This window comes from Vicia villosa, unplaced genomic scaffold (genome assembly GCF_029867415.1).
Source record: "Vicia villosa cultivar HV-30 ecotype Madison, WI unplaced genomic scaffold, Vvil1.0 ctg.000205F_1_1, whole genome shotgun sequence".
Classification (NCBI taxonomy): Eukaryota; Viridiplantae; Streptophyta; class Magnoliopsida; order Fabales; family Fabaceae; genus Vicia; species Vicia villosa.
Window position 1 is genome coordinate 156953 of NW_026705069.1, and position 15599 is coordinate 172551.

A 15599-nucleotide genomic window follows, 5' to 3' on the forward strand; every position below is an offset into this window, starting at 1 on the left:
CTCAATCTCTTTTCTAAAGTTTGAAACTGTTCTTGGAAACCTTCATGATCAATAGCATCTTCTTGACTTTCACTTCGGACATCAGCAACATGATGCTCAAAGAGAGGATTTTCATAAGGATCTCGGATAATTTGTGCAGTGGTATGAACAACAGGATGAGGTTCAGTGGATACAGGAGCTTGAAACACCGGTTGAGAAGATTGGCCAATCATAGCAGTAGTGGCAAAAGGTGGAGAATAATTCGAAGGCAAACAAAACTCTAGCCATGTAGTTGTGGTCCTTTGGTTAGGCTGAGGGTCAGTAACAACATCAGTAACTTCTGAGACAACAGTTCTTTGAGGTGGCTCCTCTCTAGCAATCAAAACTTGCAACATCTCTGTGAGCTTGGTCATGCCTATTTTCAACTCTTATAAGCATTTGAGAGAGATTCAATTGAAATTAATTTGTCATTTGTCAACAAAGAAATTGTGGTTTATCAACATAAACATACTGCATTCTTTTAAAACTAAAAATTTTGAAATTAATTTGCAACAAATTAGCTACGATTTTAGCTACAGATTAGCTACGAAGTTTAATGGGTTCAAGTGTGTTGTTGACCTTGGCCACGTGGCATGACACGTCAGCATATTGCCACTCTGGTATTGCCACGTGGCGTGCCATGTCAACTTCTCTTAACAGCGTTAGACATGAGGGACCAAAAGTGTGGATCATGACAGAAAACTTTATGAGGACCATTCTTCGAAGGAAATTTTTTTAGGGACCAAAAACGAAGTTTGAGATATTTAGAGGGACCATAAACTTATTTAACCCTAAACCTTAATTTTATGATGTTTGGTGAGACTAGGGTATGTTGTTCTACAATGACCTGATTTATCGCACTTGTAACACGTAATATCATCATCCTTTTTCTTGTGTTCTTTCTTAGGCGGGTGAGTGTTTCTAAAGTTTATTAAACCTTTGTCAGTGTGTTTGAGCTTGTTCTTTCTCAAATATCTATTGTAGCACTTGATGAATAAACTCATCTCCTTTTTCTTAGGAGCTTCTTCGTCAAAATTGACATCTTCTTCCTTTGATTTACTAGCTTTAGATGATAGAGCTTTCAAAGAAATATCCTGTTTCTCTTATTTTCCTTTCTCTGTAGTTTTCGACCTTACTTCGCTAACGGCGAGTAGTTTTATCCTATTTAAATGCTCGGCTACTTTTCCAAATAGCTTTGTAATGTCCAAAGTACTAAGTTCATTTGCTTCCTTGATAGCGGTAAACTTTGGTTGCCACTCCCTACACATAGACCTTAATATTTTGTTAGCGCAATCTTTGTTGGAATAGGTTTTTTCCAAGTTGCTTAATTTGTTGATTAAGTGGAGGAATCTAGTTTGCATGCATTCCATGGATTCTTCGGGTTCCATATGAAACAATTTGAACTCCTCTGTAAACATATTGACTTTAGAATCCTTGACTTCGTCCATACCCACATAAAGAATTTGGAGAGCGTCCCACATACCTTTAGCACTCGTATGATGTGAGATCGAGTAGAATACTTTAGTTCTTAGAGCAGCTATAAGTATATTTCTCGCTTTTAAATCATATGAAACCTCTTTGGTTTCTGTTAGGTGTCAAATTGTGTTAATATTTGCTCTTATATTTGGTACCTTTCGATTATTTTTATTGCATATTCATGGATCCCCGTTTATTTTGAAGTAAATAATAGTAGTTTAGTTTATTAAGCTTTCGTTTTCTGTTAATCTATTTTCTAGTGATTTTTGTGCAGGTTTTCTTTTTTGGATGGAATTTGAGGCTTGGATTGATGAACCAATTGCAAAGACAAAGTTTCAAAATCTTGCTCAAGGGCGCGTCGCGAGCTGGAGCGCGCGCCGCGCGCTGTAAGAGAAAATAAAGTTCAAAATCCAGTGACTTCCGCGCGTCGCGAGCAGAGGAGCGCGTGATGCGAGCTTTAGGGCGGTTTGATCATTAATGAAGGGCTCGCAACGCGAGATAGAGCGCGCGACGCGCGCTAGACAGATTTTGATTTTTGTATTAATTTAAGGGTCAGTTATGTTTTTGAAGGGGTTACACCATTTTAAGAGCCAAAGAACCCTAATTTCAGTATTGCAACATAGAATCGAAGAATCGAAGCATTGATCGTCGAGAAATCACCGTTGATGCTTGCTATTCTTCCTTCCTTCCTTCTTGTGCAAGCTACCATGTCAATGGATAGCTAAACACTTTTGGTGTCAAGACTTTGATGTAATCTTCCTTACTTTTTGTATGTTTTTCTTATGAATATTGTGTATGAACAAGTTATTAATCAATATAGATGATCTAATTTGTTTATTCTTGAATTTCTATGGTTAAAATGTTTGTGAAATACAATATTTCAATCTTGATCTAACTCTATCATCTATCAAACATTAAATCTAGACATAGAATTAATGGTTGATAATCGCTTTGTATCGGTTTATAAATGTTATTTGTATTGTTCAATCGGTTGAGAAATCGTTGGTTGAACAATAAAGTAAACCTTGCTATAACGTTGCGGAAACGAACGGTATAGACGAACGATACGTGAAGTATTGATTGATAACGACTTCATACGCATGTTTGTAGGAAGACATACAATTTTAGGTCGATTTAATCAAATCTTGATACTTTTCTTTAAACTTAGAACTTTCCTAATTTTACTCTTTGCTACTAAATTTGTGAATGATCTTTTACCAAACCAAACCCAAAGTAACTTTAACTCAAAACAACATAAACTATAGAACGGCGGTGATATCGCACCAATCCCTGTGGAAACTATAAACTAAAAGTACTCCAATATACTTTCACACTACAACATTTATAGCTTCTGGCAACACTTTTTTACACAACATGTGTAAATTGTTGCCTAAAATAAGATCAGGCAACGATTTTTGTTTGTTGCCAAGATAATTTTTGCAACAACTCATAAATGTCCCCTAAAATACTTCTGGGAACAATTTTTAAATGTTCATAAAATTTATCTTTGGTAATAATTAATAAATGTCCCCTAAATATTTATGGGTACAATTTTAAATTGTTGCATTATTCATTACAAAAGAAATTACATTTTTCAAGTGTTATATAAAAGTTTAAAAAAAATAAAATTAGAAGACAACTTTCCTCCCCAGCATAAAATTTATTTTAATTTAATTTAATAAATAAAATATATACAATTAAATAATAGAAATATTTTAAAATTTATTATAGAAAAAATATATAGAACTAATTTATATAATTTAATAAATAAATTTTATTATTTATTTATTTATTAAATAAATAATATTTTCTATACACTATAACTTAACGTAACCAACCCTTTTTTTATATTAAAATCAATTTTCTATATTAGTTGTCATAATCTAAAATCTAAAGTATCAATAGTCTCTTGTAGCTAGGAATTAGGAAATAATATAGCTTTATTGAATATATTTACCAATTCAGATTTAAAATAGAATTATATGTTTTATAAAATTAAAATATAAAAATAAAATTGCAAACTGTCTCCACCCTCTTTCTACAAACCCTCTTTCTGAAAAACCTAGCGCTTCCAACCCCTTTCTTCAAACCCCCGCGCCCTCCTACAAGTGTTCAAACAATGTTTTCTTCAAACCCGTAATGTCCTAACATTACCACGCACGCCTAAGTTCCGATTTTAACATTGAAGGTGACGGTGAAGTCGATTTTCGCGGCGACGGTGGCGGTGAAGGCTGATTTCAGTATAGAAGGTGAGAATGAGATCCGATTTCAAACGGTTGTCTCAAATCCTATCGAGTTCACGCCCAAGTCCATTTGATTTCAACGGTTTCCCTTATCCCTTTGACTTTGACACGCGTTTGCTACCTCCACTCCCTTTGATTTTTCCGTTCACGCGTCAAATCTCACGGTATGCATATCAACATTTCCAATAGTTTCATATATGATTATACCATTTCTTGATTACTTTTTTAATTGCTGTTTGCGTAAATTACTAAACCTGGTCTGAGATCTCCGTAATGGCTAGTGATTGTGAAGGTGTGAGTATGAGAGATTGAGAGGTATTAAAATGTACTGTTAGTTTTTGAATCTGTTCAATTCTAGCTTTAGTTCTGATTGTTAGTGGCATTATGATGTTCATTGGTAACATAATGATCCATCCAAGAGTAATTACATATTTAAATCAAAATGAAAAGTTCTAAGTTCAAACCCATCAGTATTTTTAAAAGGAGTTAAATGTAAATCTTTTTATTAGTGTTTTTGATATCAATGCCTCTTTGCTGCATTGATATTGTTTTACAATTCTACCCATTTGAATTAACACTTATAAAATAAAGTTTAGTTATGTCATTCATTGATGAAACGATTTAGTTTCAAAGTGTGTTTGGTGTTCAACCCTTTGGTTCTATTTTCTTAAACTCTTATTTTTGTCTACATGTCATTGTTATGTCCGACATCTTATCTTGTTTGGTGTTTGTGTCGGTGCTTCATAGCATATAGTATTAGTATTTTCCATCTTTTATTATAAAATTATAATATAATGATGATTGATCCACTCAATTGCGTATTTAGGCGAGAGTTTGATATTGCTAATAAGGAGGCTATGGATGAATATGTTGAATGGAGGCAAAAGTATCATTCCATGGTAGATAGGATGAATAAGTGCTTCAAGGAACTTCAAGTGGCATGTGTTTTGTTCCTAGAATTTTCACTTTCTACCTTTCAAATTGCATGGCATTAAAGGTTTAGGTTTGACTAATACACTGTTGTGATTTGTAGTTCTTCACACCTAGTGGCCTTAAGTGCAGTATGTAGGAATGAGATTTTTCATATACTTGCAACAAGATATAAATTGGTACTTAATGAAATCATGGAACAAACTTGTAGAAATCAGCATTTACATTTTTCAACCAATAAAAGAACTAACAACATTTACATTTTTCAACCAATAAAAAAACTAACAACATTTACATTTCCAACCATTAAAATAACTAACATTTCCTTTTGTCTTTCTTGTATAATCTTGTGTGTAGTATGTCAAGTTACTAGAGTCTACTATATACATGATTTACAATAGGTTACTAGGATTTTAGATTTATATGATTTGTCTAGTATTTACATGATTTACTGTAAGTTACATTTTATTGTTTGATTTATGTTGTAGACTTTACCTAGTGAAAAAAGACTAATTTTTGGCATAATTTATCCCTTTAACCTCAATCCTGATTACTTTAGTTAAATTTATACTGACAACTACCAGGTTTAGTTATCTTTACTAGATTGAAATCATATTAAAAAAAGTCCAATTAATTTGTTATTCGTTTGTGTTAGCTAGAAAATCACAAGTTTTTTGATGATATGAAACTCAATGAAATTCAATATGCAAGTGAAGGTCACGTGTCATACTCCTCTTGAAAGTGATGTGCCCATTTTTCTCCTTTTACACTCTTCATTTTTTAATGTATTCCTTGTTTTATATTTGCAGGCATGAGTAGTCAGGTCTGATTGAAAGGGAATTAGAGCAAATGACACAGAACATCAAGTCAATTATTCACTTCCTTAATTCAAACCAGGTGAAGGTTATCAATTGATCTTTTAATTCATAAACTAAATGTAATTGTGCTTATAATAGTGTATCATTAAGGGTGGAGTGGTTGAAGCCCCCGATGGAGTGACTCCACTAAGGGTTGTGTTTGTTTGACTATATTATATTTACCCTTAAAATCTTCGCATTAACAATTCACCATTTTAATAGTTCTCTGTTGCATTGCACGTATAATATTAAACTCAATGAAATTCATTTGTTGCAGCCCCTGTATTAGGTTGTCAAAGCCCTTACAAAGCATGGAAGAGGTTGAATTTTTTTACATGGATGAGTGTGGTTTACTTCTTGACGATGAATATGCTTCCACAAGAGATGCAATTTGAGTTTCAAATATCCATTGTTGCCCTTAATTGATGAGGGTGAAGTAGGTGAAGAACTTCAAGAGGACAACATAGATGATGAAGAGGATGATAGAGATGACGATAAGGTTGACAAACTTAAATGAGTTGGATATTGTTGTTTAAGGCTTGTGCTTAAGCATTAAACTTAAAGAAACGATGTATTTTGTCATTTTGCTAGATTGATACTTAAGTGTTTAATGTATAATATTAAGTAATGTTAGACACGTTGTGTCTAAGTGGATACGTATCTGAGTTAATGTTTGAAGCTATGTATTTGAGTTAATACTTACACTTAAAGAGACTATATTTTGTCATTATGTTAGATTTATGAATCACAATTTTTATGGTACATGCAATTTATGATTGAGGTAATTTTTGTTTGAATTGTTTATTTTACAAAAAATATTGTAAAAAATATTTCTTGTACTTTTAAGGAACAATTGGTAATTGTTGCTGGATAAGACAACATGTGAAAATCGTCCTCATAGAGTGTTCTCACTCTACCACTTTTAGGGAACATTTTTCATTCGTTGCAACTTTTAGCAACACGTTAAAAACGTCGCCTAAGATACCATGAAAAAACGTCCCCTTTTCCTATAGTTTAGGGGACGTTTTAGGAAAGTGTGCCCAAAAAGTGAAAAAAAAACGTTCCCTTAAATAATAGGCAACGCTCGTACAGAGGACGGCTGGAAAACGTACCCTATTCTTTTAGGCAACGTTTTTCTCAATTCTGGCAACACTTTTCAGCTGTTGTTAAAGAGGAAAAATGCTGTAATCAACAGTTTTATCATCCGTCCAATCCTTAGGAAGTTTTAGAACACCATCAACACCCGTGGAGATGAAAGGTCCTTCGATGACAACACACCACATATTTTTGTTAACTGATAATTGGTGCATATTCATAATTGATTGGGTGTGAATATGGAATTAGAAAATATTCTAGAGGGGGGGGGGGAGTGAATAGACTAAAAAACAAAAATTTAACTGATTCTTCAAATAAGAATAATCGGTGGTTTTTTAGAGTTTGCACGCAGAAGATTTATAGAGTGAAAATGTAAAATTATACTCAATAGAAAATTATTAGGTGGCAACCCTAATCAATTTACAAATATCGTAATGATTAGTTGAGGAAACACAATGTATGCAATTGAATCAATTAAGTCGAATTCTAAAAAGCACGATGTTTCGCAAATTTTAATCACCACTATAGCTCTTAATGGTTTTCGATTCCAACAAAACCTAAGCTTTTATAATTAAATTGCTATTACCAAAATGTAAACCTAAGCACATATGTTCTACGAAATGAAAATGAGAGAGAGAGAGAGAGATGACACAACCATTTAAAGAGCTTCGACTCTTTCGTCCTTGGATGAGTCTCTGTGCACTATTGAAAGTACATGCATAATTCCACTAGATTTTGACAAATATACAAAGAGTTCATAAAATCACTTATCTGTAATAATGCTGAGGACAATAAAACTTCGATTCCAAATCTTGACTCGTATAAATGGCCAACTGCCAAACCCCTTATGCACAATCTTCACTCGATTAATGTTTCCAATCTTCCGATAACACCAATGTTGCTTCACCTTATTTGTAGCCTTCCAAACAATCACTACTAAGACAATTATGGAGACAAGACCTTCTTCTTTTCACTGGAATTTGTAAGCACCTGTGACAACAAACTCAATCTTGCAATAACCTGAAACTGTTTGAACAAATTTCCAAGAATGATTAGTTTTAAGACAACTTCTCCCCCAATCAATTAGCATCTAGTCATGATTAAGATGTGAAAATAAATGAGGTTGAGGTGAAAGAATTCCGATTGCAAGAGTTTCCAAGAAGTGGTTGATTTTGACAGAAATTTCACAAACAATTATGAGAACTTTCACAAATGATTATGCATTCGTGTTGTGAAAAAATTGACTTGAAGCTTATATATGTGCTTGAGATGAAGCAATCAAAATATTGAAAAAATTGGTTAAATTCGAATCAAAGTCAAAGCATGTAATTTTTCAAATGAGGAAGTGAGTGGAATAAGAAAAACTGAAAATTTGACCCATTTGTAGTTGATTCGGATCAAGTGCAGAGTATGATTCGAATCACAGGCCACGTGATTCTAATCACGTGCAATTTTTTATTCGAATCAATTATTCCAGAATCAAATGAAAAACCAAAAAGCTTGCATGAATTAAGTTATCTGTAAGGAGTGATTTGAATCAATTTGGACTGAGGTTACAGAAAAAATGTCTGTTTCGAATCATGTGATGACCCTGATTCGAATCAAACGATTTTAGAAATTTTTTGGTGATTTCTTTTCTATTTGATTTGAATCAAATTACATTTGTAAATGATTGATTCGAATAAATATCTCAAAAACTGATTTTTCATGTTTTTAACATTTTTCTTGTTTTGAAAAGAACGTGCAATACTTTTATTCCAGAAATTCATAGACTTGACTAATAACATTTTGATCAAGTTCAAATATAATCAAAAGGTTTATGCATGTTAAAAGATATGAATTATGTGTGAGTAATCTGTGAGAGAGACACAAAGATAGAATACGAAAGTGATTAAACAAACAATCAAAACACAACTGTATAAGGATTTCCCCCGTATAAGATGAGGATGTTCAACAACTAAGTTTTTTTTTATGTATTTCAATAAACTTTGATTTTTTTTAATGGCTAATGGAAAATGTCAATGCTGAACTACCCTCAACAATTACATTTTTGATTGGACTTTATTATAAAAAAAATTTAAGAACTCCTATTCACAATCCTATTTACATTATGGAAAAGATATATTTACACCATTTTTTAACACCTACACCGTAGATGTGTATGTAAAACATACACTTTTCATTTTATAATAATTTATCTTCTCTTGATTTTTGTGCAAAGTTGTTTTGCTGTGTTGTGATAAATTACAGTGTAGATACAGTGTAAAAAAAACCGTGTCAACACAACAAAGCTCTTACATTTTTCATAGTTTAAGTTTGTGCATTTTTTTCTAGCAAGTAGATTCATTTATATGTTTTTATACATTATTTTTTGTTAAGTTTCTTGTAACACATTCTTTGTTGCAAGACAATCTTTAACACTTGAACTTTAAATCTACCAACTTAAAACTCAAAAGGATCAAATTATAGTCGTCTTAGATTGATCATTAAAATTATTTGTTGAAAATTATAATTTTCATTGTCAAAGAAAATATATAATAGATACATCATATATAATTGATTGATCACCAAGTTCTTCAACTTTTATACCATACTAGTAACAAACCCGTGCATACGCACGGGTTCTGGTCTGATACGCGCATTTATTTACATAATATATTTATTTTTTCGTATATCAAAATATTTAGATCAATAATAATTTTTTTCCTCTTATATTATTCTTGGATCATAAATATTTGAATCATAAATATCATCTTTCTTATATATAAATATGTAGAGAAGAATATATTTGTTCCCGTATTCAAATGTTATTTATGTTTAGATATCATTAGAATGAATAGTAAATTTACGTATAAAAAAATATTTAGATCAATAATAGATTTTTTCCCGTATATCATTTTTGAATAAATTTTTTTGGATCATAAATTCCAATTTTCGTATATAAAAATATTTAGATCAATAATAGATTTTTCCCGTATTTAAATATTATTTATGTTCAGTATCATTTACAAAAATATTTGAATCAATAGTAAATTTTTTTATATAAAAATATTTAAATCAATAATAGACTTTTTCCCGTATACCATTTTTGAATTAAAATTTTTGGATCATAAGTACCATTTTTCATATAGAAAAATATTTAGATCAATAAAAAAAAATTTCCCATAGACAAATATTATTTATGTTTAGGTATCGTTTACTAAAATATCTGAATAAATAGTAAATTTTTGTATATAAAAATATTTAGATCATTAATAGATTTTTTCCCGTATACCATTTTTGAATTAAATTTTTTTGGATCATAAATACTATTTTTCATATAGAAAAATATTTAGGTCAATTATAGATTTTTTCCCATATACAATACTCCCTCCGTTTTTTATTATAAGTCGTTTTAGACTTTTCACACAGATTAAGAAAAATAATAATTGTTGTATGAAAATGAGAAATTATGAAGGTTTTTACAAAATTATCCTTTATTAATGACATGAGAAAGATAAATTTATATAATTGAAAGGAGAGAGAATAATAAATATTTAAGGATATAATAGGAAAAATAGCATTAATTACTCATTGGAATTGTAAAGCGACTTATATTAAAATACAAATTTTTTTTCCAAAACGACTTATAATAAAAAACGGAGGGAGTATTATTTATGTTTAGGTATCATTTATAAATATATCTGGATCAATAGTAGATTTTTGTATATAAAAATATTTAGATCATTAATAGATTTTTTTCCGTATACCATTTTTGAATTAAATTTTTTTGGATCATAAATACTATTTTTCATATAGAAAAATATTTAGGTCAATTATAGATTTTTTCCCGTATACAATATTATTTATGTTTAGATATCATTTATAAATATATCTGGATCAATAGTAGATTTTTGTATATAAAAATATTTAGATCATTAATAGATTTTTTCTCGTATACCATTTTTGAATTAAATTTTTTTGGATCATAATTACTATTTTTCATATAGAAAAATATTTAAGTCAATTATAGATTTTTTCCCGTATACAATATTATTTATGTTTAGGTATCGTTTATCAATATATCTGGATCAATAGTAAATGTTCGTATATAAAAATATTTAAATCAATAATAAATTTTTCCCGCATATCATTTTTGAATTAAACTTTTTGGGATCATAAACACCATTTTTCATATAGAAAAATATTTAGATCAATTATAGATTTTTCTCGTATACATATATTATTTATGGTTAGGTAATGTTTACAAAAATATCTATATCAATAGTAAATTTTCGTATATAAAAATATTTAGATCAATAATAGATTGTTTTCCCGTATACCATTTTTGAATAAAATTTTTTGGATCATAAATATCATTTTCCGTATATAAAAATATTTAGATCAATAATAAATTTTTTCCGTATACAAATATTATTTTTGTTTAGATATCATTTATAAAAATATTTGAGTGAATAGTAAATTTTTGGATAAAAAATATTTAGATCAATAATAGATTTTTTCCTGTATGCCATTTTTGAATAAATTTTTTTTAATCATAAATAATATTTTTCTTATATAAAAATATTTAGATCAATAATAGATTTTTCTGATATAAATATTATTTATGTTTAGGTATCATTTACAAAAATATATGAATGAATAGTAAATTTTTGTATACAAAAATATTTAGATCAATAATAATTTTTTCCCTTATATTATTTTTTATTAAAATTTTGTTGATCATAAATACCATTTTTTTTAAAGAGTAAATGGAGTATAGAGAGATTAGGGTAGAAAACTAAAAAGGTGAAGAGAGAGAAAGAATTGTGAAAATAAGTTATAATATAGTTGAATAAAATATTAAGATATAATGGACAATTGTGTGGATAGACCAAAAAACCAACAATTTTAATAGGTGTACAAAAAGTAAGGATGGGTAATTTTGTAAAAACCAGAGCCACTTATTTTCTTATATTATAGATATGTAGAGAAGAATATATTTGTTCCCGTATTCAAATATTATTTATGTTTAGGTATCATTAGAATGAATAGTAAATTTACGTATAAAAAAATATTTAGATCAATAATAGATTTTTTCCCGTATATCATTTTTGAATAAATTTTTTTGGATCATAAATTCCATTTTTCGTATATAAAAATATTTAGATCAATAATAGATTTTTCCCGTATTTAAATATTATTTATGTTCAGTATCATTTACAAAAATATTTAAATCAATAGTAAATTTTTTTATATAAAAATATTTAAATCAATAATAGATTTTTTCCCGTATACCATTTTTGAATTAAAATTTTTGGATCATAAGTACCATTTTTCATATAGAAAAATATTTAGATCAATAAAAAAAAATTTCCCGTAGACAAATATTATTTATGTTTAGGTATCGTTTACTAAAATATCTGAATCAATAGTAAATTTTTGTATATAAAAATATTTAGATCATTAATAGATTTTTTCCCGTATACCATTTTTGAATTAAATTTTTTTGGATCATAAATACTATTTTTCGTATAGAAAAATATTTAGGTCAATTATAGATTTTTTCCCATATACAATATTATTTATGTTTAGGTATCATTTATAAATATATCTGGATCAATAGTAGATTTTTGTATATAAAAATATTTAGATCATTAATAGATTTTTTCTCGTATACCATTTTTGAATTAAATTTTTTTGGATCATAAATACTATTTTTCATATAGAAAAATATTTAGTTCAATTATTGATTTTTCCCGTATACAATATTATTTATGTTTAGGTATCATTTATAAATATATCTGGATCAATAGTAAATGTTCGTATATAAAAATATTTAAATCAATAATAAATTTTTCCCGTATACCATTTTTGAATTAAATTTTTTGGGATCATAATTACTATTTTTCATATAGAAAAATATTTAGGTCAATTATAGATTTTTTCCCGTATACAATATTATTTATGTTTAGGTATCGTTTATAAATATATCTGGATCAATAGTAAATGTTCGTATATAAAAATATTTAAATCAATAATAAATTTTTCCCGCATATCATTTTTGAATTAAACTTTTTGGGATCATAAACACCATTTTTCATATAGAAAAATATTTAGATCAATTATAGATTTTTCTCGTATACAAATATTATTTATGGTTAGGTAATGTTTACAAAAATATCTATATCAATAGTAAATTTTCGTATATAAAAATATTTAGATCAATAATAGATTGGTTTCCCGTATACCATTTTTGAATAAATTTTTTTGGATCATAAATATCATTTTCCGTATATAAAAATATTTAGATCAATAATAAATTTTTTCCGTATACAAATATTATTTTTGTTTAGATATCATTTATAAAAATATTTGAGTGAATAGTAAATTTTCGGATAAAAAATATTTAGATCAATAATAGATTTTTTCCTGTATACCATTTTTGAATAAATTTTTTTTAATCATAAATAATATTTTTCTTATATAAAAATATTTAGATCAATAATAGATTTTTCTGATACAAATATTATTTATGTTTAGGTATCATTTACAAAAATATATGAATGAATAGTAAATTTTTGTATACAAAAATATTTAGATCAATAATAATTTTTTTCCCTTATATTATTTTTTATTAAAATTTTGTGGATCATAAATACCATTTTTTTTAAAGAGTAAATGGAGTATAGAGAGATTAGGGTAGAAAACTAAAAAGGTGAAGAGAGAGAAAGAATTGTGAAAATAAATTATAATATAGTTGAATAAAATATTAAGATATGATGGACAATTGTGTGGATAGACCAAAAAACCAACAATTTTAATAGGTGTACAAAAAGTAAGGATGGGTAATTTTGTAAAAACCAGAGCCACTTATTTTCTTATATTATAGATTATAAAAACTCATATAAATCACATCTACATAGGAAACTTTGCTGCAAGGCAAAGATGATTCTTCTTGTGTTGAGTGAGTCCTGGCCACCTTTCGGTATCAATATCTTCTTTTAACAATCCATGTGGCAATTTCCAATCAAAGGAGTGTAAAAGATTCGCAAGAATAAGTTCTAATGATGCAACTCCCATAGACATACCTGGACAAATTCTACGGCCAGCTCCAAAGGGAATTAGTTCAAAATCTTGCCCGAGAAAATTAATAGAACTTTCTAAGAATCTCTCCGGATAAAACTCTTCCGGCTCTTTCCAAATATTAGGGTCTCTTTGAATTTCCCAAGCATTCACATAAACTATCGTCTTTGCAGGAATTTGATAACCACCTATGATGCACTCTTCTCTCGATTCTCTTGGCACAAGCAATGGGGCTGGTAAATACAATCTCAATGTCTCTTTTATCACTGCTTTCAAATAGATGAAATTGTGTATATCATCTTCATCTAAAAATTCTTTTTTGGATCTTGAATTTCGAATCTCTTGTTGCACTTTTTTAATTACTCTTGGATTTTTTATTAAGGCGGTCATAGCCCAAACAACTGTCGCTGATGTAGTATCTGTCGCAGCTACAAGCATGTCCTATATAGAAATCATTGACAGTTTATATAAGAGAGTAACAAAAATTTAAAACATCAAATTTGAAATATATATGAATCAAGAGAATTTACCATGAGGACTCCTTTGATATGATCAAAAGTGAGATCAATTGAAAACAAACGTTTCTTCATTAATTGGAGTAAAACATCAACAATAACCTCTTCATCTCCATGTTCTCTATTAGGATCCAAATGTTCATCAATAACCTCTTGGTAAAACTCATCCATCTCCTTGAAATTTCGTTCAAGGCGCGCACGAAGTCCAGACAACTTATCAATCCAACCCATGAATGGAATATAATCAGAAACAAAGAAAGCTGTCAACATATCCTCAAACTCATGCAACATCCCATGGAACTTACTCCTTTCTGTTCCTTCATCCTCATACCTCCTCCCGAAAGCAATCCTACAGATTATCGTACTTGATAGAGAAGTTAATAATTCACTCAAATTTGTAACAGCCGAAGAAGCAGCATGATTAGAAATCTTTTTGATCATTTGCTTCACCTCAAACGTTCTTACAGATGAATAAGATGCCACACGCTTGGCACTAAATATATGAACAACACAAGTTTTTCTTATATCTCTCCAAAATTCACCATATTGAGAAAACACAATTTCTGAACCATTATAAGATAGTTTTTGCTGACCATATACTATAGGTCTATTAGAAAACACAAGATCATTGTTCTTAAATATTTCTTTGGCAAGTTCAGCTGAAGAAACAACTATAGCTTGTCTTACACCAAGTTGAAGAGAAAATATTGGTCCATATTTTTTTGAGAGGTTTGAAAATTGAAGAAAAAGATTGGAATTGTCTAGTTGATGAAGGTTCCCTATTATTGGCAACCCTCTAGGACCAGGTGGATAAGGTGCACTAATGGTTCTTTTACGTCTCTGAAAAAGAAGAAGTAGTGGAAATGTACTTAGGAACAAAATAAGCAAAATTAGTGATAACATATTGTTACCAATTTGAAGAGGAAAAATGCTTTAGTTCTTACCTTCAATGTAGAATAATATATAGACACCCAACATATATATATATATATATATATATATATATATATATATATATATATATATATATATATATATATATATATATATATATATATATATATATATATATATATATATATATATATATATATATATATATATATATATATATAAAACTAACTTGGTTGAAGCTTCTAGTTGAATATCATAAAATGTTAGATATCCACACAAATTTGGAACTTGCAGATAAGATAAAGTAGGCGTTGTTTAATAATGCATATGTCAGTATAATCTATGAGAAAAAATTCTAATTTTCACAAATTTTATAATTATAGTTCTTTTAATTTTATATTAAAAATACAGTCATTATATTTAATAAAAAATTTAATGGAAATACAGCAATTGTATAAAAGAATTTTATACAATCAATTAATCATAAAAATTAAATGTTTGAAGAC

At 28.6% G+C, this 15599-nt stretch overlaps 1 protein-coding gene across 1 annotated transcript; it reads right to left on the minus strand.

The window, feature by feature from the left end:
- Window positions 1-13229: 13229 nt before the first annotated feature.
- On the minus strand, window positions 13230-15163 carry LOC131625300 (cytochrome P450 83B1-like). The gene is made up of 2 exons (XM_058896177.1): window positions 14215-15163; window positions 13230-14125 (listed from the first exon to the last, which is right to left on the minus strand). Exons 1-2 carry the CDS (start codon window positions 15100-15102, stop codon window positions 13517-13519), a joined length of 1497 nt encoding a protein of 498 aa, XP_058752160.1. The 5' UTR covers window positions 15103-15163; the 3' UTR covers window positions 13230-13516.
- Between the last annotated feature and the right edge of the window lie 436 nt (window positions 15164-15599).